This window comes from Bos taurus, chromosome 21 (assembly GCF_002263795.3).
Source record: "Bos taurus isolate L1 Dominette 01449 registration number 42190680 breed Hereford chromosome 21, ARS-UCD2.0, whole genome shotgun sequence".
In the NCBI taxonomy this organism is placed as follows: Eukaryota; Metazoa; Chordata; class Mammalia; order Artiodactyla; family Bovidae; genus Bos; species Bos taurus.
In genome coordinates, this window is record NC_037348.1 from 27,072,359 (window position 1) to 27,099,880 (window position 27,522).

The 27,522-nt window shown below is 48.2% G+C and overlaps 1 protein-coding gene across 7 annotated transcripts in view; it reads left to right on the plus strand.

Annotated features, from left to right (window-relative positions):
• The window catches only part of IL16 (interleukin 16), a 126,443-nt gene extending 99,005 nt beyond the window's left edge, over window positions 1–27,438 (plus strand). For 2 of the 7 annotated variants that reach the window (XM_024981655.2, XM_024981656.2), the window contains 8 exons: window positions 3,476–3,563; window positions 5,758–6,236; window positions 10,993–11,143; window positions 14,217–15,303; window positions 16,260–16,428; window positions 20,085–20,186; window positions 23,621–23,879; window positions 24,110–27,438. In XM_024981655.2, coding sequence (XP_024837423.1) covers window positions 3,476–3,563; window positions 5,758–6,236; window positions 10,993–11,143; window positions 14,217–15,303; window positions 16,260–16,428; window positions 20,085–20,186; window positions 23,621–23,879; window positions 24,110–24,474 — 2,700 coding nt within the window. In that variant the 3' untranslated portion in view covers window positions 24,475–27,438. The other 5 variants (XM_024981659.2, XM_024981660.2, XM_024981657.2 and 2 more) reach the window with 5 other exon arrangements.
• The last annotated feature ends 84 nt before the right edge of the window (window positions 27,439–27,522 follow it).

A 27,522-nucleotide genomic window follows, 5' to 3' on the forward strand; every position in this document is an offset into this window, starting at 1 on the left:
CTGGATGAAGCACAAGCTAGAATCAAGATTGCTGGGAGAAATATCAATAACCTCAGATATGCAGATCACACTACACTTTTGGCAGAAAGCGAAGAGAACTAAAGAGATTCTTGATGAAAGTGAAAGGGGAGAGTGAAAAAGTTGGCTTAAAACTCAACATTCAAAACACGAAGATCATGGCATCCAATCTCATCACTTCATGGCAAATAGATGGAGAAACAATGGAAACAGTGAGAAACTTTATTTTCTTGGGCTCCAAAATCACTGCAGATGGTGACTCCAGCCATGAAATTAAAAGAATTTTGCTCCTTGGAAGAAAAGCTATGACCAACCTAGATAGCATGTTAAAAAGCAGAGACATTACTTTGCCGACAAAGTTCTATCTAGTCAAGGCTATGGTTTTTCCAGTGGTCATGTATGGATGTGAGAGTTGGACTATAAAGAAATCTGAGTGCTGAAGAATTCATGCTTTTGAACTGTGGTGCTGGAGAAGACTCTTGAGAGTCCCTTGGACTGCAAAGAGATAAAACCAGTCAATCCTAAAGGAAATCAGTCCTGAATATTCATTAGAAGGACTGATGTTGAAGCTGAAGCTCCAGTACTTTGTCCATCTGATGGAAAGAACTGACTCACTGGAAAAGACCCCTATGCTGAAAACGATTGAAGGCAGGAGGAGAAGGGGATGACAGAGGATGAGATGGTTGGATGACATGACTGACTCCTAGCAGAAATAGGATAGAGAAGGGGATGGTGGATAAGATCCCCACAGGCCTGTGTGGCAGGGTTCAAACACAGCCCTGCTTAGTTAGTGAGCACTGACAGTAAGCATGCTGGAGGAAATATTTATGTATTATTTGGCTGCTGCTGCTGCTAAGTCGCTTCAGTCGTGTCCGACTCTGTGCAACCCCATAGACGGTAGCCCACCAGGCTCCCCCGTCCCTGTGATTCTCCAGGCAAGAATAATGGAGTGGGTTGCCGTTTCCTTCTCCAATGCATGAAAGTGAAAATTGAAAGTGAAGTCGCTCAGTCGTCTCCAACCCTTAGCAACCCCATGGCTGCACTGGGTCTTAATTGCCGCACGCAGGATCTTCTATCTTTGTTTCGGCAGGCAGACTCTTAGTTGTGAGTGGAATCTAGTTCCCCAATGAGGGATGGAACCTTGCAGTGGGAACACAGAGTCTTAGCCCCTGGACCACCAGGGAAGTCCCCAGTCTTAGCCATTTTGAAGCATGGAGTTCAGTGGCGTGATGGACATTCACATTGTTTTGCAGCCATGACCATCAGCCATTCCCAGGACTCTTCATCTTGCCAAAGTGACACTCTCTACCCCTTAAACAGCCCTCATTCTCCCCTCTGGAGATGACTCTTCTACTTATTTTCTGTCTCCCACTGTGTCCCAGAGTTCCCACTGTTTGCTCTCTGATTTTGACAACTCTGCATACCTCATCTAAGTGGTGTCATATGTGACTGGGCTCTTTCACTTAGCATGGTGTCCATTAGGCTCACCTGTGCTATGGACGATGTCAGCATTTCCTTCCTTTTGAAGGCTGAATAAGATTCCATTGTTTATGTAGAGGCCATATTTTGCATACCCCTTCATTTGTTGATGGACACTTGAGTGGCTTCCACCTTTTGGCTATTGTGAATCCTGTTGCTATGAACCTGGGTGTGCAAATATCTGTTCGAGTCCCTGCTTTCCATTCTATGTGGGTAATATACAGGAGTAGAATTGCTGGATCATACGGTAATTCTATTTTTAATTTTTTGAGGAACCGCCATACTGTTTTCCATCTTGGCTGTCTCATTTTACATTCACACCAGCAAAGCACAAGTATTTCGATTTCTCCATATCCTTATTAACACTTGTCATTTTCGGGATGGGGGAGCCTGGTGGGCTGCCGTCTATGGGGTCGCACAGAGTCGGACACGACTGAAGCGACTTAGCAGCAGCAGCGCTTTTCTGTTTACTTATTTATTTTAATGACTTAATTTTTAGTTTTGGCTGCACTGGGTCTTTGTTGCTGTTCAATAGTTACTCTCTAGTTGTAGTGCACAGGCTTCTCTCATTGCAGAGGATGGGCTCTAAGGTGTGCGGGCTTCAGCAGTTGTGGCCCATGGGCTTAGTTGCCCTGAGGCAGTTGGGACCATCCCAGACCAGGGAGTGAACCTCTGTCCCCTGAATTGGCAGGCTGATTCCTAACCACTGGACCACCTGCCCATCCTCATGGGTGTGAAGTGATATCTCATTGTGTTTTGGGGGGTTTTTTTTAAGATTTTTTTTTTAATATGGACCATTTTTTAAACCTTTATTGAATTTTTTACAATACTGCTTCCATTTTTTGTTTTGGTTTTTGGCCTCGAGGCATGTGGGATCTTAGCTCCCAGACCTCTACCCCCTGCTTTGGAAGGGGAAGTCCTAACCACTGGACCACCAGGGAAGTTATCTCTTGGTTTTGATCTGCATTTCCTTAAAGATTACTAACATCGAACATCTTTGCACATGCTTGATGGCCATTTGTCTGTCTTTTTTGGAAAATATCTATTCAAATCCTATGCCCATTTTTACTTGGATGGTTTGATTGTTCTTGCTGTTGAGTTGTAGGAATCTGATTTGCCTAAGTCTTCTCCCATTCTGTGAGTCCCATTTCACTCTACTGATTTTGCCCTTTGTTGATTGATACAGGGAATATTTTCATTTTGATGTTATCTGATTTGTCTCTTTTTCTTCTTTTTATCTTTTTCTTTTTCATCATCCAATTGTATCTATATTTTCTGTCCCATTTATCTCATAGTTCTTTGATATGCAGAATATTTTCATTTTGAGATTGTCCAATTTATCTGTTTTTTTCCTTTTGTTGCTTGTGCTTTTGGTGTCCAAAAAGTTCTTTTTAAAAACCCTCTGATTTTACTGTGAAGTAGGTTCTTGTCACTGTTTTGCAGGAAAAAAAATTGAGGGTTAGAAGCTTCAGTTCCTTGTGTGAGTGTGTGGTTACAAAATGAGGGGACTGGGACATGTACATGAGTGTGTTTGTTCCAGAACTCATATTTTTAACTATTACTCAAAGGGATTAATTACCTGTGACAATAAGATGGCTAGGGTTCCAGTTATGACATCATTGTTGTTGGTAATAAAGGTGATGATGATGTCATGGCAGCGTTAAGTGTGGAAGAACTCCCCAGAGGTAAACTCTAAAATGGTAACTCTGCCCAGTTTGGCAGCAAGTAGTGGAGAAGGTTAGGGAGTTCAGAGGGGCCACCTTGAGAATCCCTTTACTGACAGAGTTTGGACTTTGTCCATAAGATACTAGGGAACCAGTGATGCCCAGGGTGTTTCTGGGAATGTCAACTGTTTGTAGAGTGGGTGTGAATGAAAGACAGCAAAATCCAGGGGCCCAGTTAGGGAACTGGTACAGGACTCAAAACCTGATGCAGAAGTTCCCACTATTTGCTTGAGGAGGTGCTGTAAATTTTCCAGGTTTCTGAACAGCAGCTCAAAGAAGCTGTGGCCCAGGCTGTGGAGAACGTCAAGTTTGGAAAGGAGCGGCACCAGTGGAGTCTAGAAGGTAAGGAGACAGTGAACTTGCATTTGCAGCATCTTTGTCTTCTTAGAAAGCTTTGAGTCTAGCCACCAACTCACTCTCTACCCCAGGAACATAGTAGTCATCACAGATGAGCCTGGTTCATAGACAAGGATTGAAAGCTAGCAGTCCACCAGCTAAATTGGGGTCACATTTTGCTTTGTTTCGGAGGCACGAGAGTTTAAAATCGTCTGAATTTGAATTGTTTTAAATCCACAAACTTTCTCTAGTTCTTTACAGTCCTCACCATTCCCTGTTACCTTATTTTACCAGGTTGCCTGTCTCACCTCTGTCCCTATAGGCATTTGAGATTTCAACTGCTAGCCCATGATAATAGGTTCCTTATAAAGAATAATATCTATTGATAAAGTTTCTGACATGTATTGAGTTCTAATCGTGTTAGGCATGCTATTTAATACACTATTCCCCTGAATCTTCCCATATAATTTTTATGCATATTTTTGGGAAAATGTGGGGTCCTGAGAGGCTCCCTTACCCCAGATCAGCCATGGAGTACACAGATGATCTGGGATGGGAACCAGGCTGGCCAACTCCAATGTACAGCTGGTGGGCATTGGCCAAGTCTTTGTGGAATGTCCATATTATAGAATAATGTGCAGGCTTTAGTACTGATATTCACAAGGATGTTACACAGTCTGGAAAGTGTCCAGACAGAAGGACAGGACCCAGAATTTTATTTCAGTGGTTTTCTTCCATTTCCACCCACTCAACATGCATCTATGCTCAAGGGAGGAGAACAGAGAAAAAAAGTTTGACAGCGGTTATCTCTGATAGGCTGAGGGTGAATTTTTGCTTTCATTTCTTCCTTTTTGCAGCTGACTTTAAACAAAGATGCATTTTTATTTTAAAATCAGTAAAAAGCTAAAGAAAAGCTTTTTCTCTAAAGACGATTTGAATTATGAGCTTGATTGGCCTTGATTCTGTACTGAAGTCTGAGATGCTCGCCTGTGGGGCTCGCCTGTTGCTCCTGGACTTGCAGAATGTGCTCACATTTGAGCGAGAGCCTGGGCCTCGGTCTGCTCACACTCTTCTGATCTGTGATGCTAGGGAAGGGGCATCTTCTACTACTAGAGACAAAGAAGGGTCAGTGGAGGGTGTGTGGTTGGCCCTATGCTCAGAATATGACGGGGTTTTGGAAGGGGGCTCAGAACCAGGAGGAAGGGCTGCATAGGAAGACAAAAGGAAGAGGAGAGTCTGGCTAAGGCACAGTGGTTTTCTGGCCTTGCTTCATCCTCATTTTTGGAAAGAAAGGTAACCTCTTGGTTATTGTTGTTCAGTCACTAAGTCATGTCCAACTCTTTGCCACCCCAAGGACTATAACCCACAAAGCTCCTCTGCCCATGGGATTTCCCAGGCAGGAATAGTGGAGTGTATTGCCATTTCCTCCTCCAGGGGAATCTTCCCAAACCAGGGGTTGAACCTGAGTCTCCTGCATTGGCAGGCGGGATTTTCACCACTGAGCCACCATGAAAGCCCTGACCTCTTGGTACAATGCTCAAAGCGCCTTCATGGACATTTTCTCTCTTGGATTTTGAACCCCAAAATGTCCTGTGATCCTGAAATGAGTATCTCCGTTTTACAGATAGGAAACGGAGGGTGGAAGTTTGGGTTCCCCCAAAGGCCAGCAGGCTTTGAAATGGGGCATGGTCAGAATGTTGATTCAGAAGCATCTGGAGGCTCCACACCTATGGGAGCAAGGGGGGGTCTCAGGGCTGAGCAGAGGGGCCAGTTGAGCAGAGATGATACCGGACTGCCCCTACCAGACCACTTCCACCCAGCCATGGAGCTCACATGGCCCACTGGAGGTGTCCTGTGTGCAGAATTGGCTGGGTCTTTCTAGCCCCATCTCCATCAGGCATTGGAGGTGGGCTGCCTTTCGGGCGAGGTGGTCCCTGAAGGGGCTGACAGCCAGGACATCAAGCCCTTCCTTGAAGGGCAACCTTGGGGATGCATCTCCGTCTCTACGCCTAGAGACTCAGAAAATTTGAATGATTTTCCCAGCCTGATGTCACTGGTATTGGATACCAGATCCAAGATTTCTGAGCTTCACTCCAAAGTGACCTCCGGGGAGAAGCAGACAGCCTGGGCAAGCAGTGTACCCCTGGCAGTAGTCCTGAGCCAGACCAGGGATGGGGTTTCATTTGTGCTTCCAATGCAGGTGTCAAAAGGCTGGAGAGCAGCTGGCACGGGCGGCCCACCTTGGAAAAGGAGCGGGACAAGAACTCTGCACCCCCGCATCGCCGGGCGCAGAAGGTCATGATCCGTTCCAGCAGTGACAGCAGCTACATGTCAGGATCTCCCGGGGGCAGTCCCAGCAGCAGTGGAGAGCAGCCACCCTCTGATCTGGAAGTCAGTGTGCACAACCCCAGCCTGCCCCTGGGGCGGGAAGCAGGGGTGCCTCCTGGGGCCTCATCCAGGCACCCCCAGGAGAACCTGCCCCTCCCTGCAAGCCAGGGCAGCCACCCACCACTGAGACTCAAGAAATCCTTTGAGATTTTGGTGAGAAAGCCTACATCCTCCAAGCCCAAGCCTCCACCCAGAAAATACTTTAAAAGTGACAGTGACCCTCAGAAGAGTCTGGAAGAGAGAAAGGACTCCCTGTGCCCTTCTGGACACACCTTGCCCACCTGTGGCCAGGTAAGAGAGGGTTGAGCATTCTCTTGCATCAAGCAGTGTTGAACTGGGGCATTAGTAGAGTGTTAGCTGAGGGCAAGGAAGGGTTTCTCCTCCATCAGAGAGAAGGGGCTGGGCTCAAGCTTAAAGCTGACTTCAGAGAGAGAACTTTGCAGCTTGGCAGACCTCAGCTGAAGCCCCAATCTTGCTGAATGACTTCTGCGTTGCCATCCATGACACACTGGAATGCAAGGCTGCTCTCACAGGTCTCTAAGCCTCAGTTTCCTTATCTGTTAATTGGGTCTAAGTTTATTTTAAATTTTATTTTATTTTATCTTTACAAGCATTAGGATTTTTTAAAGTTATTTATTTATTTATTTTTGGTAGCACTAGGTCTTCATTGCTGCACAGGCTTTTTTCTAGTTGCGAGTGAGCAGGGGCTACTCTCTAATTGTGGTGCGTGAGCTTCTCATTGCAATAGCGGCATGGGCTCTAGGGCATGTGGGCTCAGCAGTTGAGCCTCCTGGGCTCTAGAGCACAGGGTCAGGAGTTGTGGTATGTGGGCTTAGTTGCTCTGCAGCATGTGAAATCTTCCCAGATCAAGGATCAAACCCAAATCTCCTGCATTAGCAGGTGGATTCTTTACCACTGAGCCACCAGGGAAACCCCAGGATTATTTTTTTATGTGGACCATTAAAAAAAGTCTTTATTGAATTTGTTACAATATTGCTTTTTAAGCCATAAGGCATGTGGGGTCTTAGCCCCCTGACCAGGAATCGAACCCATACCCCCTGCACCGGAAGGCAAAGTCCTAACCATTGCACTGCCAGGGAAGTCCCTGGGGCTGAATCTAGAGGCTCCCTCCATGGGCTAGGTGAGGATTCAAAGGAACCAACCGAGCGGATGCCTAACGGGCTCTCAGGCATATCGGTGTTCATTGCTATGACAGTTTTCCCTGCAGGGGTCTGCAGACACCCCTGCAGACCTCCGTTTCCTTTCTCTGCAGCTCCATCCCCCTCCCTCACAGGAGGGCAGGCTCATGGCCAGGCAGTTGCTGTATCTTGAGCCGTTTTTAGGCCCAGGTGCTGTGCTCTGTCTCAGTTAAGCCAGACAACCATCTGGGGATAAGAGTCCCTTTCATGCAAAGAGAAAGCCGAGGGACTTGCTCAAGTTCACATTGCCTATGGGTCACTTTATCATTAGGCTTCGTTGTCTTTCACTTCTTCTTCGGCGGATTTCACAGGGTAGGTAGAACTGGGGCCTCTGGTAATCCCCTAGAACAGTCGAACAGTCTGTGATAAGGGTTGGGAAGCTTCAGGAGGAGCAAGAAACCCCAGAAAGGAAGGTGTTGAGTAGGAGGAGAGAGCAGAGGAGGGAGAGGAAGCCAGGTTACTGAAGAGGAAGTACCATCTTGCAGAGAGCTGGCAGGATGTGGGCTCATTAGCAATTCATGGTGGAGATGCCGAGGGGGTGCTGTGTTCTCCTGCTCCTTTTTTTTTCTTTCCAAGCAAATGAGTATTTTATTAACATGGTATAAAAGAATTTTTAAACACATGGTAGGGTTTTGACCTCAAATACTTGTGAGGTCTGCTACTGAAATGAACTTACAGCTAGACAGCTTATGAATCTTGAAGATACCTAGTCTCTGTCCAGTTAAGGGTTCAGAACAGACACCGTCACCTTGTGCACCCTCATTTTAAGCAAACATTTCATTTTCCTTTGAGCCTAAGACCTGTGAGTCCCAGAGGGCAAATTAGGAACAGAGAAGCTGGGAAGCCAGGCTATCTACTTTGTTCCTGGAGACCCAGAGGGGGTCTGTGGGGGTCACAGGGGCTGCCCTGGTGATGCTCTTGTGCCCTCTGGCCGGGTTGGACCAGATATGGGGAGGGAGTCTCCCCAGGCGAGGCTGCTGCGGGAGAAGAAGGCAGACAGGGACTCTGCTGCAGGCAGAAGTCCCCTGTCTTTGCCACCCTGGCTGCTCTTCAGCATTTGTCGCTCCTGCCTGCACCCTCCGCACTTCCACAGCTGCAATTCTCTGTCCTTCTGCTTTGTCCCACATGGCCCACAGACCCTTCCACAGCCTTTTACAAAAGCACAGCCAGCACCATATTATTTTCCTGGGTGTTGGGGGTGCAGAGAAGGGAAGACAGCACCATAAAAACGGGGGCTGTTTGCTGCATGTCATTCTTCTTAAAATATCCTCCACCATGTCTGGGGATTTCTCACTGGGTGTTTTTCTCTTTGGTCCCAGTGTGTAATATCTCTCCATTCTTTCCTCCCTTTCTCCCTCTAGCCCCTCCTCCTTCTCCTTTTTCTTTGTCTGTCTCTCTGTCCTCCACCCTCCACCTCCTCCAGTCTTTCCTCCCCAGGGTCCCATGACCTTTCTCAAGCTTTTATGACAACCCCAAAGTCTTTCTCACCTACTGTAACTCAAGGGGACTTCCACAACCAAAATGACCTTCAGAATATTTCTTTCAACAGAGGACCAGTTCTCTCCCTTCTAGAAAATCAGCTTCAATGACCACTTTTGGTTAAAAATCACTTTCTCCCCTAAGTCATCTCCTGTCTTCTTTCCCTTCTCTCTCCATCATTCACTACCAAGCACTATGCCAGGAAAAACTATTTACAGCAAAAGTCAAGTGAAATCAATCTTACTTCTGGAGCTAATTGAAAAAAAATCTCCCATGAAGAGGGTGCAGTATCAGGTGTGTTGATGAAAAGACAAAACACATATGAGTATATTCCAACATGCAAAGTTGCTTTCACCACTGTGGTTGGTACCCAGGGCATCAGCCTATGAAAGTGTCAACCATTCACGGATATAGACAGGGTGCCGAGTTCCCTGGGTGCAGTTAAATTTCAGACACGTCATTTTTTTTTTTCTGCTGATGAGTGGCTTAGATACCATCAGTCTGATATTTTAAGCTTCTACTTTCATAACCAAGCCTTGCTTTTATGAAGGACTAGTTCAAGAGACACAGTGATTCCTTTGGGTTGGTTGGTCTCTCAGTGTTTCCAAAGTGCTACCATAGAACTTGGTTCTAAATAGGGAACCCTGGGCTGGGACAATGCTTGGTGAACACATTTCTAACTTGTATAGAATTATACTTCCTAAAGAATATTTATTGACAAAGTAGATATAAATCTCAGGCCACAAATGTTTTCAGTTTCTCTTTTAGTCCCACATGGTGCATTTGTTCCTCCTTCTTTCCTTCCTTTTGGAAGGGAGCTCACAGCCTTGTCTAATAGCCAGCCCATCATTCCACCTGACCCTGGAAATAGCAGAAAAGACATACCATCAACTGCAGTATGGCAGAGTATTTCCCCTGCAGAAAAATTTTGGCAGCATCTTTCTTTAAATTATATATTTATTTTATTTTGTGGCTGTTTTGGGTCTATCTAGTTGCGCGAGTGGGCTTCTCATTGCAGTGGCTTCTCTTGTTGCACAGCATGGGCTCTAGGGCACTCTGGCTTCAGTGTTGAGACACATGGGCTTAGTTGCCCTGAGGCATAGGGGATTTTTCCAGACCAGGGATCGAACTCGTGTCCCCTGCATTGGCAGGTGGATTCTTAACCACTGGACCACCAGAGAAGCCCTATACAGCATCATTTTTATATTGGCCTTCTTTTCTTTCTGGGTTGCTGGTCTGCTTTTTCCTTCTACCATGGATGTTTATCTCTCTGGAACACTTCTCCTTGGCTTCTCTGCCTGGAAAGTTCTTACCCTTTGTTCAAGAGCCAGACAAGAAGCACTTCTGGGAAGCTTTCTGTCCCACTCTGGGACAGAACTGGTGCTGGTCCCTGCCTCTGGGCCCTGGCAACATCTCTTTGATGCTGTATGAAAACCCAAACTCTACTCAAGCATTAGAAAGTGACTTGGTGCTCGGTCCAGCTCGTCCCTGAACTGGTTTGTGAAGCAGCCTGAGGCCACATCCATGCTTAATGGGAAAACCGTCCTGCCCTAGACTGATCAGGTCACCCTGGGGGCAGCAGAGGGGAGCAATGGCACAGTTTCAGAGTTTCTGTCATCCTTCACAACATCCTTTCTAAATAGCTGAATGTTTGTTGTCTAGTCGCTCAGTCATGTCCAGGTCTCTGTGACCTCATGGACTGTATCCTGATAGGCTCCTCTGTCCATGGGATTCTCCAGGCAAGAATACTAGAGTGGGTAGCCATTTCCTTCTCCAGAGGATATTCCTGACCCAGGGATCAAACCCAGGTCTCCTGCATTGGAAGATGAACTTTTTTTTTTTTACCACTTGCCATCAAGGAAGACCATAAATAACTGAATAATAAATCACAATGTAGAAAGCAACAGATCCAAATTTTCCTCTAAGGGGTCTAACTTTAACTTAGTGAAGACTCGGGAGGCAGATCTTTGCCTCATTGTCTTCCCCCCTGGGAGGAGGAGGAGTTTGGCCAGATGTAGTGATACATGAAGCAGTGCCAGCCCTATTTCCCACCCCCAGACCTCTTCTCCCTGTCACAGGGGCCCCAGGATCTTCACATGTGTCAAGTGCATGAGCCCTTGTCCTGGATGCCGGCTCATGTGTCCAGGAAGTAGAGGGATGCTCTGGGCCTCCAGGAGGTGCCAGCTCCCTGGTCACCCATGCAGACAGCGCCATGGAGGAAAGGACCCTCTTGACCACCAGGGCTGCTATTGGACTTCTCATTAAAGCCGCTTGATGTTGGCCCCCCAGTCCCAATCAGAGGGCTCCTTGCTTTCTCACAGCTGGAGGCTACCGTTTTGACACAGTCTCACTTCCTGTTTACACCACAGGAAGCCAGAGAACTGCTGCCACCGCCGCCTCCACAGGAAGACACAGCGGGGAGAACCCCTCACACCGCTGCTGGCCACCCAGGACCTGTAGTCGGGCCACACACGACATCCCTCTCAGAGGGCCAGCCAGGGAGGAGGGCAGCCAGCCCAGGTAGGTCTTCATCTGCCAGGAGGAGGGACCTTCTGGATCAAGGTCCAGCACTAGGGGAAGACTGCAGCATTAGAGCATCCTGCATGGCTGGACCGCTGGGCCTGGGCTGGTAAGCAGTCAGGGTGGGGACCTCTTGGCTGGAATAGTGATGCTGTGATGCGGGGTGGGGGGGGATGCACAGCGGTGATGGGAGGAATGCGGGCCAATCCAGAGTCGGCTGGAGAAGGGAGCCCTTGGGAAAGGTCCCAGACACACCTATCCAACCACAGCGAGCGGCCGCTGCCTCCGGGGTGACAGCCTTCTAGAAAGCTTCTTCCAGCATTTCCAAGTCTGGGGATGCAGGTCAGAGAGGCATGAGTGAATAGCAGGTTGCTGGTGGTCACTGCCCCCAGGCAGGGGATGGCTGGGGTGCGCCCCCATGGTGCCCCTGAAAGTGCTGAGATGTGAGCTGAATATTAAAGCTTTGATGACAGAGGAGATGGGATTTGGGGCCAGGGAGACCAGGGTGGAAAACCTGGCTCTGTCCTTCACCAGTGTGATTTGGGGCAACTCAACTTTTTTGTGTGTGAGCCTCAGTTCTCTCATCAGCAAGTGGGAAATCACATTGAACCCCAATGGGAGATTCAATTCAGTAAGTGCGTATTGAATGCTGCCTTCAAGAGTCCCTGTACTGGCTTCTGGGGAAGAAGCAAGGCAGGGGAAGAGACAGACACCGGGAGAGAGACACACACAGAGAAAGAGAGAGAGATGAGAATGAATGTGAAGGAGAATGAGAGAAAGAAGACAGACCAGTCCATCAAGGAGCTCCCAATAATGGTAGTGGCAGAATTGGCTACACACTTACATATTTATTGCTCAACCTGTTTGAGTAGCACTACATGCAAATGGCCACCCACTCCAGTATTCTTGACTGGGGAACCCCATGGACATAGGAGCTTGGTGGGCTACAGTCCATGGCCATTGCAAAACAGTCCAATGTGACTTAGCAACTAAATAACAATAACCACGTGCAAAGCACACAGAAGGCTCTTGGAGGTCCAGGAATGCTGTGAATGGAAATACCTGGCACATCTCTCCCGGAGCAGGGGCCCTACTCAGGGGCCCTACTACTGGAGGCTCCTCTTCACCCCTTAGTCACCCCAACTGAGGAACACACCAGGGAACATCTACCAGCAAGAGCTCCTCACCCCAGTTTGCATAGGGCTCTCACGTAGAGTGTCCGACAGCTGAGTCTTACAGCAGGCCTTACAGCAGAGCAATGCATAAATGCAGGACCAGGCTGAGAGGTCCAGACACACTTGGTAAAGTCCCAGAGTCAGTACTAACCACCCTGGCCTCTGGGATAGTGCAGAAGGTCTCTGTGGGATCATCCAGGCTTAATGCCCTGCATGGTTGTGTAGCTTGAGGGTTGGCATTGGAACAAGACGCAAGAGGAATCCAAGTCTTCCTTACAATGGGCTGAATTCTGATACCAGGCACTGCCCAGAGCATGGTACCAGAACAATGAGACCTGGGGTGACCGAAGGGCCACACATGCACTTGGCTTCTCAGCTGTGCAGGACTTGGGGTTCAGCCTCCCTTTGTCCCTGGGAAAGAGTGGTGGGTGGCAGAGCTTCCCCTGGTCTGGCTTGTTCAAGATGGCTTCCAAGAAAGACCAACATATGTTCCCCTTCTTCTGACCCCAGTGGTGAGGGGCTGAACTTGACTGAGCATGCCTGATAGAGCAGGCTGGAAGGACCTGTGGGGCTGCCCCAGTGCCAACACCCAGGTTCATCCCAGGTGTATTAAATCAGACTCAGTATATTTTAGATCCTCCAGTTTCCAGTGTGCAGCCCAGTTTGGGAAATCACTGGTACAGAGCTTTTTTCTCCCTGGAGCCTTCTCATCTTTCATTGACTCTTTGGGCTGGGAACACTCCTTTGCTGAGCAAGCTGGTTAAGTCTTCAAGTAGGGAGAGTAGCAAACCGACATGACTTCAGGGACCAGGTGATACTTTAATGTGTGAAATGCTGACTGGGTGAGAGAGAGGCTGTTAACCCCATTGAGCTGGGGTGCAACCTGTCTGAAGTCTTTCATGCCTGCATTGCTTTTCAATGACGTGGGTGGTCCAAACCAATTAAGGCTGTCAATGTGTGACCCATGGCTTAAAAGTTTAAATGGTAAGAGAATTGAGTGTTGCTTTGACCTTTTACGTTTTAATGAGTTATCCAAGAGGCTACTTATTACAGTAAGTCTGCCACATATGAATGAGTTCCGTTCTGAGAGCACATTCGTGAATCCAATTTGTTCCTAAGTCCAACAAAGTTAGCCTAGGTACCTAGCTAACACAATCTGCTACATAGGACTGTACTGTAATGGATTTATAATATTTTTCACAAAAATAATGCATAAAAAATAAACACAAAAAATAAAACTTTTTAAATCTGGCAGTAGAGTACCTTGAAAAGTACAATAGTGCCAGCTACATCACCACTGCTTTTACACTTGCTTCCAGACATTCTGGGCTTGAAATAAAGACACTGCACTACCGTCCTCTATACAGTCCTATACAGTAAAGTGCACACAAGCACAAACACTTGTAGAGGATGCACACATGTGACAATGTACACCAGACATATGAACTAACTCACGTGATCGGACATGAGAACACATGTTTGTATCTCTGAAAGTTCACAACTTGAAGGTTCATATGGAGGGGACTTACAAAAGGACACAAAAGTGGGGAGTCAGGAGGTGGGGGTCTTGGCTCTGCCAACAGGTGACCCCTTATCCTTGTGAATGTTGGATTCCTCACTTACACAGTGTCAGAGATCAGACTAGGTATTCTGTGGGAACCCTTCTAGCTGTAAAACGCTAGGATGCTGTGGCGTTAACTCACGCCTCTGGTCCCCTGGTTCTGTGTGTGCTTCATCCAGGTGATAGCACCTGGGGTAGCAGCTTACCCAGCTAGGGATCCCCCACTCTGCTCATCTCCCCCCCAGAATCCTTGCTGTTCATCTTTGAAAGTAGAACTTAGGAGGAAAACCCACAACGAGGTGTAACACACAGCTCTGGCCTTCTTTCTACCCCCTAGGGACGCAAACGTCCCCAGTAAAACACCCATTGCTTAGGAGACAGGCTCGGATGGACTATAGCCTTGAGACCACAGCCGAAGACCCTTGGGTTAGAATTTCTGACTGCATCAAAAATCTCTTTAGCCCCATCATGAGTGAGAACCACAACCACGTGCCGCTGCAGCCCGACGCCCCGCTGGGTGAGGAAGATGGGATGCGGGGCCACCCAGACGGGGCTGCCGCGAAGCTGGACACCACCGGCGGCGGTCCCAAAGCTTACAAGCAGGCGGGCGGCAGCACCGTGAAGAAGGGTCCTCCAGTAGCCCCCAAGCCAGCCTGGTTTCGCCAAAGCTTGAAAGGTTTGAGGAATCGTGTTCCGGACTCCAGGCGAGAGATGGCCGCCTCCTGCCAGCCGACCCCCACCTCCAGGGAGCGCCCTGGGCCACCCCTGCGGGCTTCGTCCTCCATCAAGCAGAGGATCAGCTCCTTCGAAACATTCAGCTCCGCTCACCCGCCTGACAGAGGAGCCCAGAGACTGAGCCTCCAGGCCTCCAGCTCCTCGGGCGAAGCAGCAGAACTTCCCAGGAAGCAAGAGGGAGAGCGGGCTTCTGGTCCCTCGGGGCAAGGGGCTCCCCCCACCATGGAGCAGCAGCGGCCAGAGCCAGAGCAGCTGCCCCCCGCCTCCCCGGCCACGTCAGAGGCCAGCAACCCCGGCGTGTCAGGGCACCCTCCCCTGGAACAGCAGCCCGGTCAGAAAACCCTCTCCTCCGACCCCGACCCTCTCTCAAGGCTGCTGGCAACACAGATGGAGGGACCCCGAGGCCCAGTGGTCAAGATGCCAAGTCAGCGGGCTCGGAGCTTCCCCCTGAGCCGGACCCAGTCCTGCGAGATGAAGCCACTGGATGAAAAGACCAGTAAACTCTACTCCATCAGCAGCCAAGTGTCCTCGGCCGTCATGAAGTCCCTGCTGTGCCTCCCATCTTCCCTCTCTTTCGGCCAGATCCCCTGCAGCCCCAAAGAAGGGGTGTTACCTCCCACAGCATTCAGTGAAGACCCCACGAATAGTTCTGCTGAAGCTTCTGCCTCGGACACCAGCTTCTCTCTCAAGTGAGTGTCTCCATCCAGTTTTCACCTCTCTCATCTTTCATCCTCTTACAATCCTGTGTCTTTAAAAAGTTTCTCAGGTTTGCTAAAGGATTGTTCCACCTTTCTGTCTCTCTCTTTTTTAAGTGTTTATTTTATTTTTTTACTGCACTGGGTCTTCATCGCTTTTCAAAGGCTTTTCTCTAGTTGTGGTGCACAGGCTTCTCAATGCAGTGACTTCTCTTGTTGCAGAGCATGGGCTCTAGGCACATGAGCTTCAGTAGTTGTGGCTCGAAGGCTCTAGAGCATAGGCTCAGCAGTTGTGGCAAACAGACTTAGTTGCTATGTGGCATGTGGGATCTTCCCAGACCAGGGATTGAGTCCATGTGCCTTGCAATGCAAGGTGGATTCTTAACTACTGGACCACCAAATAAGTCGCCACCTGTTCTTATGAGCATATATATGTGTGTGTGAGAGAGAGAGGGTGTGTGGATGTGAGAGTGTATGGGTCTTGTGAGCGTGTGGGTGAGTATGTGGGTGTGTGTGAGAGAGAGAGAGGGTGTGTGGGTGTGAGAGTGTATGGGTCTTGTGAGCATGTGGGTGAGCATGTGGGTGTGTGTGAGAGAGAGAGGGATATCCCTCTTGGTGGTCATATAGACACAGATTTGCCCAAAGCATCAGTTATACTTCAGGGTGAAGTTTTGAACACAGACTTCAGAGTCAGACACACCACAATCTGTGATTTCAAATTCCAGATCTTGGCATTTCATAACCATGTGACCATAGACAAGTTTCCCCACCTCCCTGAACCCCAATGTCTGTATCTCTACGGTGAAGGGATGCTAGTTTCTATTCATAGACTTGTTGCATGTACTTGTGGAATGAACATTAGCACCTTCCGGGAATACAGTAGGTATGCAAAGACTGTTAGCTCTTGTTAGCATCACAACTCATACTATGTGCTTCTCCTCCCTGCCAAGCCTCTCAGAGCTAAGAGAATACACGGAAGGTCTCAGTGAGTCCACGGAAGCCAACGACTGTGACCACTGCACCTCTCAGCCTGGTCAATCGGTTATCTCCTTGCTGAGCACAGAGGAACTAAAGAAGCTCATAGAGGAAGTGAAGGTTCTGGATGAAGCTACATTAAAGGTAGGTTTCTTTTTTATGGGCATTTACAGAGATGAAGGGCTTCCCAGGTGGCACGAGTGGTAAAGAACCCACCTGCCAATGCAGGAGACATTAAGAGACATGGGTTTGATCCCTTGGTTGGGGAGAGCCCCTGGAAAAGGGAATGGGAACCCACTCCAGTACTCTTACCTGCAGAACCCTATGGACAGAGGAGCCTGGTGGGCTACGGTCCATGGGTCTCAGAGTTGGACATGACTGAGGGACTTAGCACTTACAGGGATGAAGGCCTTGCTCAGAGCAGTGTGGTCACCTCAGTTAGGTAGGAGGAAAGCAACCCATGTAGCCCTAGGATCCCTGAAGTCGAGAGAGTTGTTCCCAAGGGCAGATACCAGAGTCAGATTGTGCCCTGCCCAGGGCAGAGGGGTGCTGTAGCACTGGACCAAAACCAGACCTTTCAGGGTAGGGAGCTTTGTAGCTCATGAAGTGATTTCAATCAGAGTTGTATCTTTTTGATCATTTAATAAAGGAGAAAGGTGAGGTTCAAGTTTGCAGAGTCAAGGTTTCTATCTCCACGTTCCCCTGACTGCCTGCCTGGCCTGCATCTCCAGGGTGATGCTGCTTGCAAGTGAGCTATCCATCATAAATTCTGAGTTCTTGCCTGAAGATTTGCCCTGCTCACCAAGAGGTGACGGACCCCAGGACTTGCAAAGGCTCCCACACTCAGTCAAGTCATTCTGAAAGTCCCACTTCCCCTATGCCTTCTGAGCATGACCCAAAAGTGTGTGGAGAGGAAGTGGTCAGGCAGAGCTGAGGCTCATTCAGCTCAGATGAGCACAGCCTCACGGGCCTTGCATCCGCCTGGGAGGCCCCAGTCCACAAAGGCTGTTTACACTGGAATTATCCAGACTGGGAGGAGAGGGTAAGGGGGCATCACAGTCAGCGTTCCCTACAGCAGGGGTCCCCAGCCTCCAGGTTCTAATGCCTGATGATCGGAGGTGGAGCTGATGCAATGGTAATAGAAATAAAGTACACAGTAAATGTAGTGCACTTGGATCACCCTGAAACCATCACCCTCCCCCAGTCTATGGGGAAATTGTCTTTTATGAAACTGGTCCCTGGTGCCAAAAAGGTTGGGGACTGCTGCCCTAGATGAAGGGCATGGGTGAGCCTGAGAAGACGTCCTGGGGCTCTGGGGCTCTTGCTCATCACCTGTGCACTGGCACCATCTTACCCAGAGCCTGATTTCAACAAAATAACAGAGGCTAAACTATGGTTTTTCCAGTAGTCATGTACAGATGTGAGAGTTGAACCATAAAGAAGGCTGAGCACTGAAGAATTGATGCTTTCGAATTGTTGTGCTGGAGAAGACTCTTGAGAGTCCCTTGGACTGCAAGGAGATCAAACCAGTCCATCCTAAAGGAAATCAATCCTTGAATATTCACTGGAAAGTCTGAAACTGATGCTGAAACTGAAGTTCCAATACTTTGGCCACCTGATGTGAAGAGCCAACTCACTGGAAAAGACCCTGATACTGGGAAAGATTGAGGGCAGGAGGCGACAGAGGATGAGATGGTTGGATAGCATCAAGGATTCAATGAACATTAGTTTGAACAAATTCCGGGAGACAGTGAAGGTCAGGGAAGCCTGGCGTGCTGCAGTCCGTGGGGTCGCAAAGAGTCGACATGACTTGGAAACTGAACAACAGCAACGAAGTGCTGTGTAAAATACATGGCTGTCCTGCCTGGGGCCTCCCTGGGAGAGGATTTGCTTTTAAACTTGACAAAGGGCTCTTCTAAGGCAAGTAAGCTGATGCCTGGGGATCCGGCATCAGCTTACTTGGGAGATTTGGGCCAGTGCTGCAGTTGAGGTGGGGACAGTGAAGTCCATTCATCCCTTCATCCCCCCCAAACCCCGGGTCTTGGGGACTCTAGATCAAAGGCTTGTGGAGCTAGCGGCACGACAGAGGCTCTGGTGGTGTCAGAGCAAGTGAATTTTTGATGTAAGGTTATTTCTTTATGCCAGGGCACAAACTGGTGGCCTGAGAGCCTGAAGGTGTATTGTATTTGGTCTGCTTGGTGATTGTCTAAAAAATATTATATTGTGTGTGTATGTGTAGTTGCTAAGTCATGTCTGACTCTTTGCGACCCCATGGTCTGTAGCCTGCCAGGCTCCTCTGTCCATGGAATTCTCCAGGCAAGAATACTGGAGTGTGCAGCAATTCCCTTCTCCAGGGGATCTTCCTGACCCAGGGATCCAACCCAAGTTTCCTACATTGCAGGCAGATTCTTTATCATCTGAGTCACCAGGGAAGCCCAATATTATATTTATATTTTAAATATCGTCAAACCCAAATCAAACCCTGGATTCTGGCTTCCCTCTCTCTCTCTCTTTTTAAATATTTATTTATTTGGCTGTGTCAGGTCTTAGCTGTGGCTCACAGACTCTCTAGTTGTAACTTGCAGGCTTAGTTGCCCTGTGGCTAACTTAGTTGCCCTGTGGGATCTTAGTTCCCCGACCAGGGATGGAACCCACGTTCCCTGCATTGCAAGACAGATCCTTAATCACTGAACCATTAGGGAAGTCCCCTGGCTTCTCTTTTTTAAAAGGGCATGAATGGTCCTGGAGCACTAGTCTGCATTCCTAGGAGCAGAGGGTCCTCTTGAGCCAATGTGCTCTCAGTTCTCTGTAGTTCCCCTCTCTCTCTCACATCTGCCCCTTTTGCTCTTTTAAGTGGTCTGCCTGAGCCCTGGATGCACTTGAGTTTGAGGCCCCCCACCACTATTGAGACCAGACGAGGGTCTCTGACTTTAGACACTGCAGAGGGATTGTTCTGACTTCAGGTGAGCCCAGGTCCAGGCTGGGAAGTACTGTGTGTGTGTGTTGTGTGTGTGTGTGTGTGTGTGTGTGTACGCATGTGTGTTCTAGGGTGAGAAGCCAGCTGGTTCCTTAGTGCTGCTGCTGTGCCCCACGGAGCAGCAGGTGTAAAAACAGAGCAGCTAACTCTTGCAAAACTGCACCGCTCCAGCTTGCTGACCCAGAGTTCTCCAGGCTGACCCCATTCCACACCAGATAGCAGAGCTGTTGTCCCAGCTTCGATTTCCAGCTGACTCAGTAGCACCCAGCCCCATCTGTATAGATGTGGGTGTGGATGGGTACACAGGAGAGGCAAAGAACTCTACAGGTTGCCTTATATGCATTTTCTTTTTTCTTTTGTGCTTCCCATGACTTCCCAGAAAGTTTTCTTTTTCTAAATAATGAGATGGGTTTGACATAACTGGGTATATGGACAAGTTGTGATTTGAGAGCAAATCAGCCTGATGTTATGCTTCCCAGGTGGCACTAGTGGTAAAGCATTGGCTTGCCAATGCCAGAGATACAAGAGACGTGGGTTCAAACTCTGGGTCAGGAAGATCCCCTGGAGTAAGAAGTGGCCACCCACTTCAGTATTCTTGCCTGGAGAATCCCATGGACAGAGGAGCCTGGTGGGCTACAGTCCATGAGGTTGCAAAGAGTCAGACATGATTAAGCACACACACAGCCTGATGTTAGAACACTTGTTAAATCTTGATCTTCTGTAGTTTTATTAAACTTGAACAGAGGGGAAGAAGAATACTTGCTAAATTGTTCATGCTGTTGCAAATACAATGTTTTTTAATACATATATTTTCCTTCTACAGCAATTAGACAGCATCCATGTCACCATCTTGCACAAGGAGGAAGGGGCTGGCCTTGGGTTCAGCTTGGCAGGAGGAGCAGATCTAGAAAATAAGGTGATCACGGTGAGTGGCCCAGTCATGGGGTTCATCAGAGCCAGAGGCAATGACCCTTGGCAGGGCGAAGCACTTATCAGGGGGGGAATCAGAGGAATGAATAACCCCAGGCCCTGGGCAGGAGGTTACTGCAGGAGTTTAAGATACTTGAGAAGCATAGATACTTAACCACTGGACCACGAGGGAAGTCCCATGATCCTTAACTTTAAAAAGGTCTCTGTGTACACAAAACAACTTTAATTTACCCAAAGAAATCTGAATCACTTATGGAACTTTAAAAAATATTACAGGCATCTCAGCCTCACCCCAGAGCTATTTTATCAGAATTTCTTGAAGTCAGAGCCTTAATGCCTCCATTTTTGAAGGTCCTGGAGAGACGTTTAAAAAATTCCAACACAGTGAATGTCACTGCGTTGAAGTGAAGTGAAGTGAAAGTTGATCAATCATGTCCAACTCTTTGCAACCCTATGGACCACACAGTCCATGGAATTCTCTAGGCCAAAATACCAGAGTGGTAAATACCTTTCCCTTCTCCAGAGGATCTTCCCAACCCAGGAATTGAACCGGGGTCTCCTACATTGCAGGTGGATTCCTTACCAACTGAGCTATCAGGTTAAATGAATGTTATGGGAATTTCATCTCAACAACAATAAAACAGGAAGAAAATTCAAAACAAATTTTTTTCAGCATCATGTCTCTTTTGGAAATAGAGATAAGTAACCGGTTAGCCACCAACATTTAAAAATGTTTTTAACTTTATAAGCCACTGGGCTTCCCTGGTGGCTCAGATAGTAAAGAATATGCCTGCAATGCAGGAGACCTGCCCAGCTTTGATCCCTGGGAAGATCCCCTGGAGTAGGAAATGGCAACCCACTCCAGCATTCTTGCCTGGAGAATCCCATAGGCAAAGAAGCCTGGAAATCTACAGTCCATAGGGTCACAAAGAATCAGATACGACTGAGCAACCAACATTTTATCTTATTATTGGAGTACAGTTGCTTTACGATGTTGCATTAGTTTCTGCCGTACAACAAAGCAAATCAGCTATAGGTATACATATATGTCTATATACATATATATATGCATATACATATATGTATGTACATGTATACATATATACATCCTTCTTGGATTTCCCTCCCAACTCCCCACCCCATCCCACCCATCCAGGTCATCACAGAGCACTGACCTGAGCTCCCTGTTCTTGACATACGTATGCCACCAACGTTTAGACAAGAATGATTTATGACCACAGGAGCCTTTGCCAAAGGCTTTACAGGAAGGATTGAAGGTCTGGCTATGATACATAGCACAGCACATCTAGATGGAAAGAGGTCCCACCTGGACAGAAAGAGGCCTTGGGCAGGCAGGTGTGGTACAGGAGGCTGTTTTCCTGGGTTTGCCCACTGGGAGATAGGTGTGTTAACACGGACGGTGGTGAAGCAGGTCTGACGGTTGACGGCGGGCGGTGGGGCCCAGCTGGAAAGGTCAGGAAGCTGTTTCTGTTGCTATTCACAGAGCACAGCTCAGAATGTGCCCGAGGCTTCAGATCTCGAGGTCCAGCCCCCTGTTCTCGCAGGACCAGCTGGTACCCAGAGTAACTTGGCACACTGCTTTCAGTCATGTGTGAGCAGCAACTTCCTTCTTTGCAAGCAAGCTCTCCACCACAAAAAAGCACATAAAACCAATGAGGACCTATTTCTGACACTGAGCACTGGTAGATCACCGTAAAGACGTTCTGGACGGCACAGGCTGCTTCCTAATTGAAGAGCAGAAAAGATAGCTTGCCTGTGGGAACAACACTTTGGATCTGTGGGTCTGCCCTGGAGGGAGTAGTTTTCTGCACCCATCTCGGTCGCCACCGCTGACACTGCCTCAAAAGCCAGGAGCGGTACACATCGGCTGATCCTATGCACCAAGCTTCCCCTTTCTCCTTCCATGTTTGAGCACTTCTGTTCCTTTCCAGATTCATTCAAAGAGAACTAATGTTGAGTACCGTCCATTACCAAGAACAAGCTGGGCTCCCACTGACATGTGCAGGTTTTCTTCCCCATGCCTCAGGACGGGGGATCGTTGGCATGTATGCTTCATTTGTGGAGGATGGATGGAGATGCAGAACAGATTCTCCTCCTACTCGGGTCTTGTAATCAGAGGATCTTGACCACGTCTGACCCCATAACAGAATTTTTCCAACACTGAAACTGTTTAGAGAAACAAAGAACCTTGATCAGAGGATAACAGCAAAACAACACATAGCACAGTTCAGCGATTGGCCACTCGTGCTGTCATTCAGTCCTCCTAATTAACATCATTTACATCATTAAAAAGGTTGAGGCAGGTCTTGCCTGGGAGTCCAGTGGTTAAGACTCTGTGCCTCCATTGCAGAGGGGGTGGGTTTGATCCTGAGTCAGGGAACTAAGATCCCACATACCGTGGGGCCAAAAAATAAAAAGGCCTATACACGTAAAAAAAATGTATTACAGGAAAAAAAAAAGAAGATGACTGCGGCAAAGACATGAGATTTTTTTTTTTTAATCCTACACTTTTTCAGAAAAGGAACCTAGGTGGGGATGGTCTCTTTTAACTGGAATTAAGGATCAGAATTTCTAGGGGAAGAGCTTTAAAAATATATAGACTTCCTAGGATAGGAATTCTGCATTCTGTGAAATATGTGGCCTGAGAATTTCTCTATGAAAAAAAGAATGCTTTGCTGAATCTTTTGGGGATCACTATATTATATGGCCTGTTCTTAGAGAACTATCATGCCAGCCTGCACTGTAGAGTCTCTAATATTTTTTTTAAACAGTAGACATTTTCAGAGCTTGTATTTTATCCAACATTCTTAATTTTCTTAGACCTTGGAAACTTTTCTAACACAGTATCTATTAATATGTCACAAAATCAGTGCTTGAAGAAAGTTTCCTGGGAGAATGCTGATGCAGAGCACAAAGGGCAAAAGAGTGTGACCAAATGTTAACTAGGATTGAAGCAATACAGTGTAGGATGTTGTGTTGGGAAGAATTTTGAGGGCCAGTCTGGCCATTTTTGCTAATGATCTCTGCTCTGGGTAGAGAAGGGAGTGAACCTGGCTAGTGGCTCTGAGCTAGGACACCTTTCATTTTATTTTCTTTGAAAGAATCTTCTGGGCTTCCTGGTGGCTCAGTGGTAAAGAACCTGCCTGCCAATGCATGAGACATAGGTTCGATTCCCGGGTGGGGAAGATGCACAGGAGAAGGAAGTGGCAACCCATTCTAGTATTCTTGCCTGGAAAATCCCATGGACATAGGAGCCTAATAGGCTACAGTTCATGGGGTCACAAAAGAGGTGGTCGCTTAGCAACTAAACAACAAGAACCTAGGTTTAACTGGTCGTGATCCTCCTCCAGCAAGAATCCAGATCCAATATGGTAAGTCCTGGGTCCTGACCTCCTCTGGTTTGCTCAGGTTCACAGGGTGTTCCCTAACGGGCTGGCCTCCCAGGAAGGGACCATTCAGAAGGGCAATGAGGTTCTCTCCATCAACGGCAAATCTCTCAAAGGAGCCACGCACAATGATGCCCTGGCTATCCTCCGCCAAGCTCGGGAGCCCAGGCAAGCTGTGATCGTCACCAGGAGGCCGACTCTGGAGGCCACGACCGACCTCAACTCCTCCACTGATTCCTCAGGTTCAGCCTCTGTGACCAGTGATGTCTCCATAGAATCCGGTAAGCTCTCCTTGCCTGGTAGAAGCCTTGTGGGCCACATCACTTTTGGATGCGTGAGGCCTGTGCTGGCAGGGCCATTAAGTCATTCCTGGTCCTCAGAACACTTAGCCAGCCGGGTGATGCGCACATGGGTGAATTCGCACATGTGCACAAGTTCCCTGGCAGCATCAGCCAGGCTCACCTGATACCCAGAAGAAGAGCATCCCTAACAAACCTCTGTGTTTTCTCAGCAGCAGAGGCCACAGTCTGCACGGTGACCCTGGAAAAGACCTCTGCGGGACTGGGCTTCAGCCTGGAAGGAGGGAAGGGCTCCCTACATGGGGACAAGCCTCTGACAGTTAACAGGATCTTCAAAGGTGTGATGTGGGTCCCCTTTTGGCTTCAGCTCCAGGCTTCTGAGGGCCCTACAGGACTTATCGGTTTCCCACAACCCCAGGCCCTCTTGAGAGGCAGGCAGACCTCTTATGAACTTGACTTTGCTTTTCTCCCTCTTCTCCTTGGCTCAGACATCCCCGTAATCCTTCTATTTTGCTGGGTCCTTGTAAATGACCCAGCCTGCTCTGACTTCAGCCTGGCAGGGATGGGACCAAGGTGAAGTACATGAGGCCCTGAGTGCTGTTTTTTTAATTTTTAAAAATTATTTATTATTTATTTATGTTGGCTATGCTGAGTGTTTATTGCTCCTTGTGGGCTTTCTCTAGTTGCAGAGAGCCGGCTACTCTCTAGTTGCGGTGGCCAGGCATCTCATTGTGGTGGCTTCTCTCACTGCAGAGCTGGGGCTCTAGAGCAGTCGGGCTTAGTAGTTGTGGTGCACAGGCTTAATTGCCCCTTGGCATATGGAATCTTCCTGGACAGGAAGATTCTTATCCACTGGTCCACCAGGGAAGTCCTGGGTGCAATATTGAAGGGGGTGCCGAAATATTCAGTAATCAAGATACAGACTGTTTCAATGCAATATTTTTTTAAATTGAAATTAATTTAAAAAGCCCACAATGAACAAAACACAGAGTCCGACTTCCTAGCCTCACTCACCTCATTCTAATCCTGGACCCGTCAGCTCCTACTGCTATTCAAAATGTTGAGATTTTGTTCATCATGGACTGGGGAGCAAGCCAACCCTAGTTGGAGGTTACTTGGGTTTTCCTGGGAAGATAATGAATGGCCTGCAGCTGTCACATACAATCACCCCTGATTCTTCACTGCTTCTCAAGCTGGACCCCCTGAGTCCCAGAGCCAGGAGTTGTAGACAAGGGGTCACGTGGTCTGGGATCTGGTCCAGTTCTGCTTCTTTTTTAAAATTTTTGGTATGCTGGGTCTTCATTGCTGTATGCACGCTTTTCTCTAGTTGCAAGCGCACAGGCTTCTCATTACAGTGGTGTCTCGTTGCAGAGCACCTGCTCCAGAACACGACGGCTTCAATAGTAGCAGCACGTGAGGCTCCCAAGCTCTAAAGCACAGGCTCAGAAGTTGTGGTCTGTGGGCTTAGTTGCTCCACAGTATGTGGGATCTTCCTGGATCAGGGATCAAACCCATATCTCCTGCACTGACAGGCAGATTCTTTACCACTGAGCCACCCGGGAAGCCCTCCAGCTCTGCTTCTAACTGCCAAGTGACTATTGTCTTCTGGGCCTGAGGTTCCTGATCTATAAGAAGAGCTGTGGGTGTATGTCTTTGGGCTCTTAGTGTTGAGACTCAAAGGCCCTCCTAGCTCTGCTCCCTGTCCCCCAGGGAGCCCCCACTGCAGACTGGTTTTGTTTCTGGGAGGTCTGCTACAACTGCTGAACCACAGCGGGAAGAACTGAGGCTCACACGGGAGCTTCCGAAGGATTCTGTGTTTACTCCAACTCTGGAAAAGCTATATATACATAATATATATATATAAATAGAATTGCTTTTTTTTTATCCTTAACCAAAACTTCACCTTATTTATTTATGGCTGCATCAGGTCTTAGTTATGGCACATGGGCTTCTCTCTAATTGTGTCATGCAGGGCTTAGTTGGCATACAGGCTTAGTTGCCCCAAGGCCTGTGGGGATCTTAGGTCCCCAACCTCATCCCCTGCATTGCAAGGTGAATTCTTAATCTCTGGACCACGCAGGAAGTCCTCAATTCTGAGAAAGATATTTTTAACTTTTTATTTTAATTTTTGACCACACTGCACAGCCTGTGTGTGTGTGTGCTCAGTCATGTCTGACTCTTTGCGACCCCATGGACTGTAGCCTGCCAGGTTCCTCTGTCTATGGGATTTCCCAGGTAAGAACACTGGAGTGGGTTGCTATTTCCTTGCAGAATCTTAATTACCAATCAGGGATTGAACACACACCCCTTGCAGTGGAAGCTTGAAGTCTTAACTGCTGGACTACCAGGGAATTCCCAATATTTCTAACTTTTGAAAGTCAACTTGAGATGAGCATAGGTCTCCAAGTCACTGGACCTGGATTCTAGTGTTAGTTCTGCCACCAATGGCAGCACGACCTTAGGCGAGTCACTTCACCATCTTGGTCCCATTTGCTTACACGGGGATGAGTCTGCCAGCTGCGGCCAAGGGACGTGGTCTCTAGAGCCACAAAGTCTGGTTCAAACCTAGACCCACCATGCAGCAGCTTCGAAGCTCAGGTGAGTTACTTGAGTCCTTGGTTTCCTCCCACATGAAAAGGGAACAGTAACAGAGCTACTAGAGTCCTAGAACTCTTGCCATAAATGCTGAGTGTTAACACAAAGCCTGTGATATATAACTGCCCAGTATATTTTAGCTTTTTTTTTTCTTTTTTTTTGAGAAATGTCTGTTTAGATGCTTGGTCTGTTTTATTTATTTATTGGCCACACTGCACAACACACAAGATCTTAGTTCCCTGACCAAGGACTGAACCTGTGCCCCCTGCACTGGAAGGTGACATCTTAACCAGTGGACCACCAGGGAAGTCCTGGGATGCCTCACTTTAGATCGACCACTGAGCTCCGGAGGGACGGGCTCCAGTTCCCTTCTGAGCTGTCCTGGCTCCTCAGAGACCAAGGGTAGGTGCTGACTACTTGTTCCCTTGTCACCCAAGGCACCCACTCTCTCCTCTCTCATCCCAGGGCTGGCCTCAGAACAGAGTGACACAGTCCAGCCGGGAGATGAAATCGTACACCTGGCCGGCACTGCCATGCAGGGCCTCACGCGGTTTGAAGCCTGGAACATCATCAAGGCGTTGCCTGATGGACCTGTGACAATCGTCCTCAGGAGGAAAAGCCTGCAGTCCAAGGGGACCCCAGCTGCTGGAGATCCTTAGGCCCAGCACCGGTGTGGACGCCAGAGCCTACCACATGCAGGTCCCCAAACTGCTAATTCTCAGGGTCACGGCTAACCCCACCCAATGGCGGAATGCACAGGTGTGCTTCCCGGTGGCTGCTTGCCCAGGTCTGGACCTTCTGGGATCCCACCCAGTAAGAGGGCGGTCCCAGAAGTTAGGGCACAGTCACAGTGGGGTGGCTGATACAAACGACAGACTGCATCTAGAGAGCTTAGTGATAATACTGTGGTGCTGTAAATAAATTGGATATATGATTGGATATGAAATCCTTGGCTTGCTCTGCAGGTTTTCTAAGGCCTGTCTCTGGGTGACAATCCACCCCAACCTTGTTTTTCTCATCAGTCTGCAAT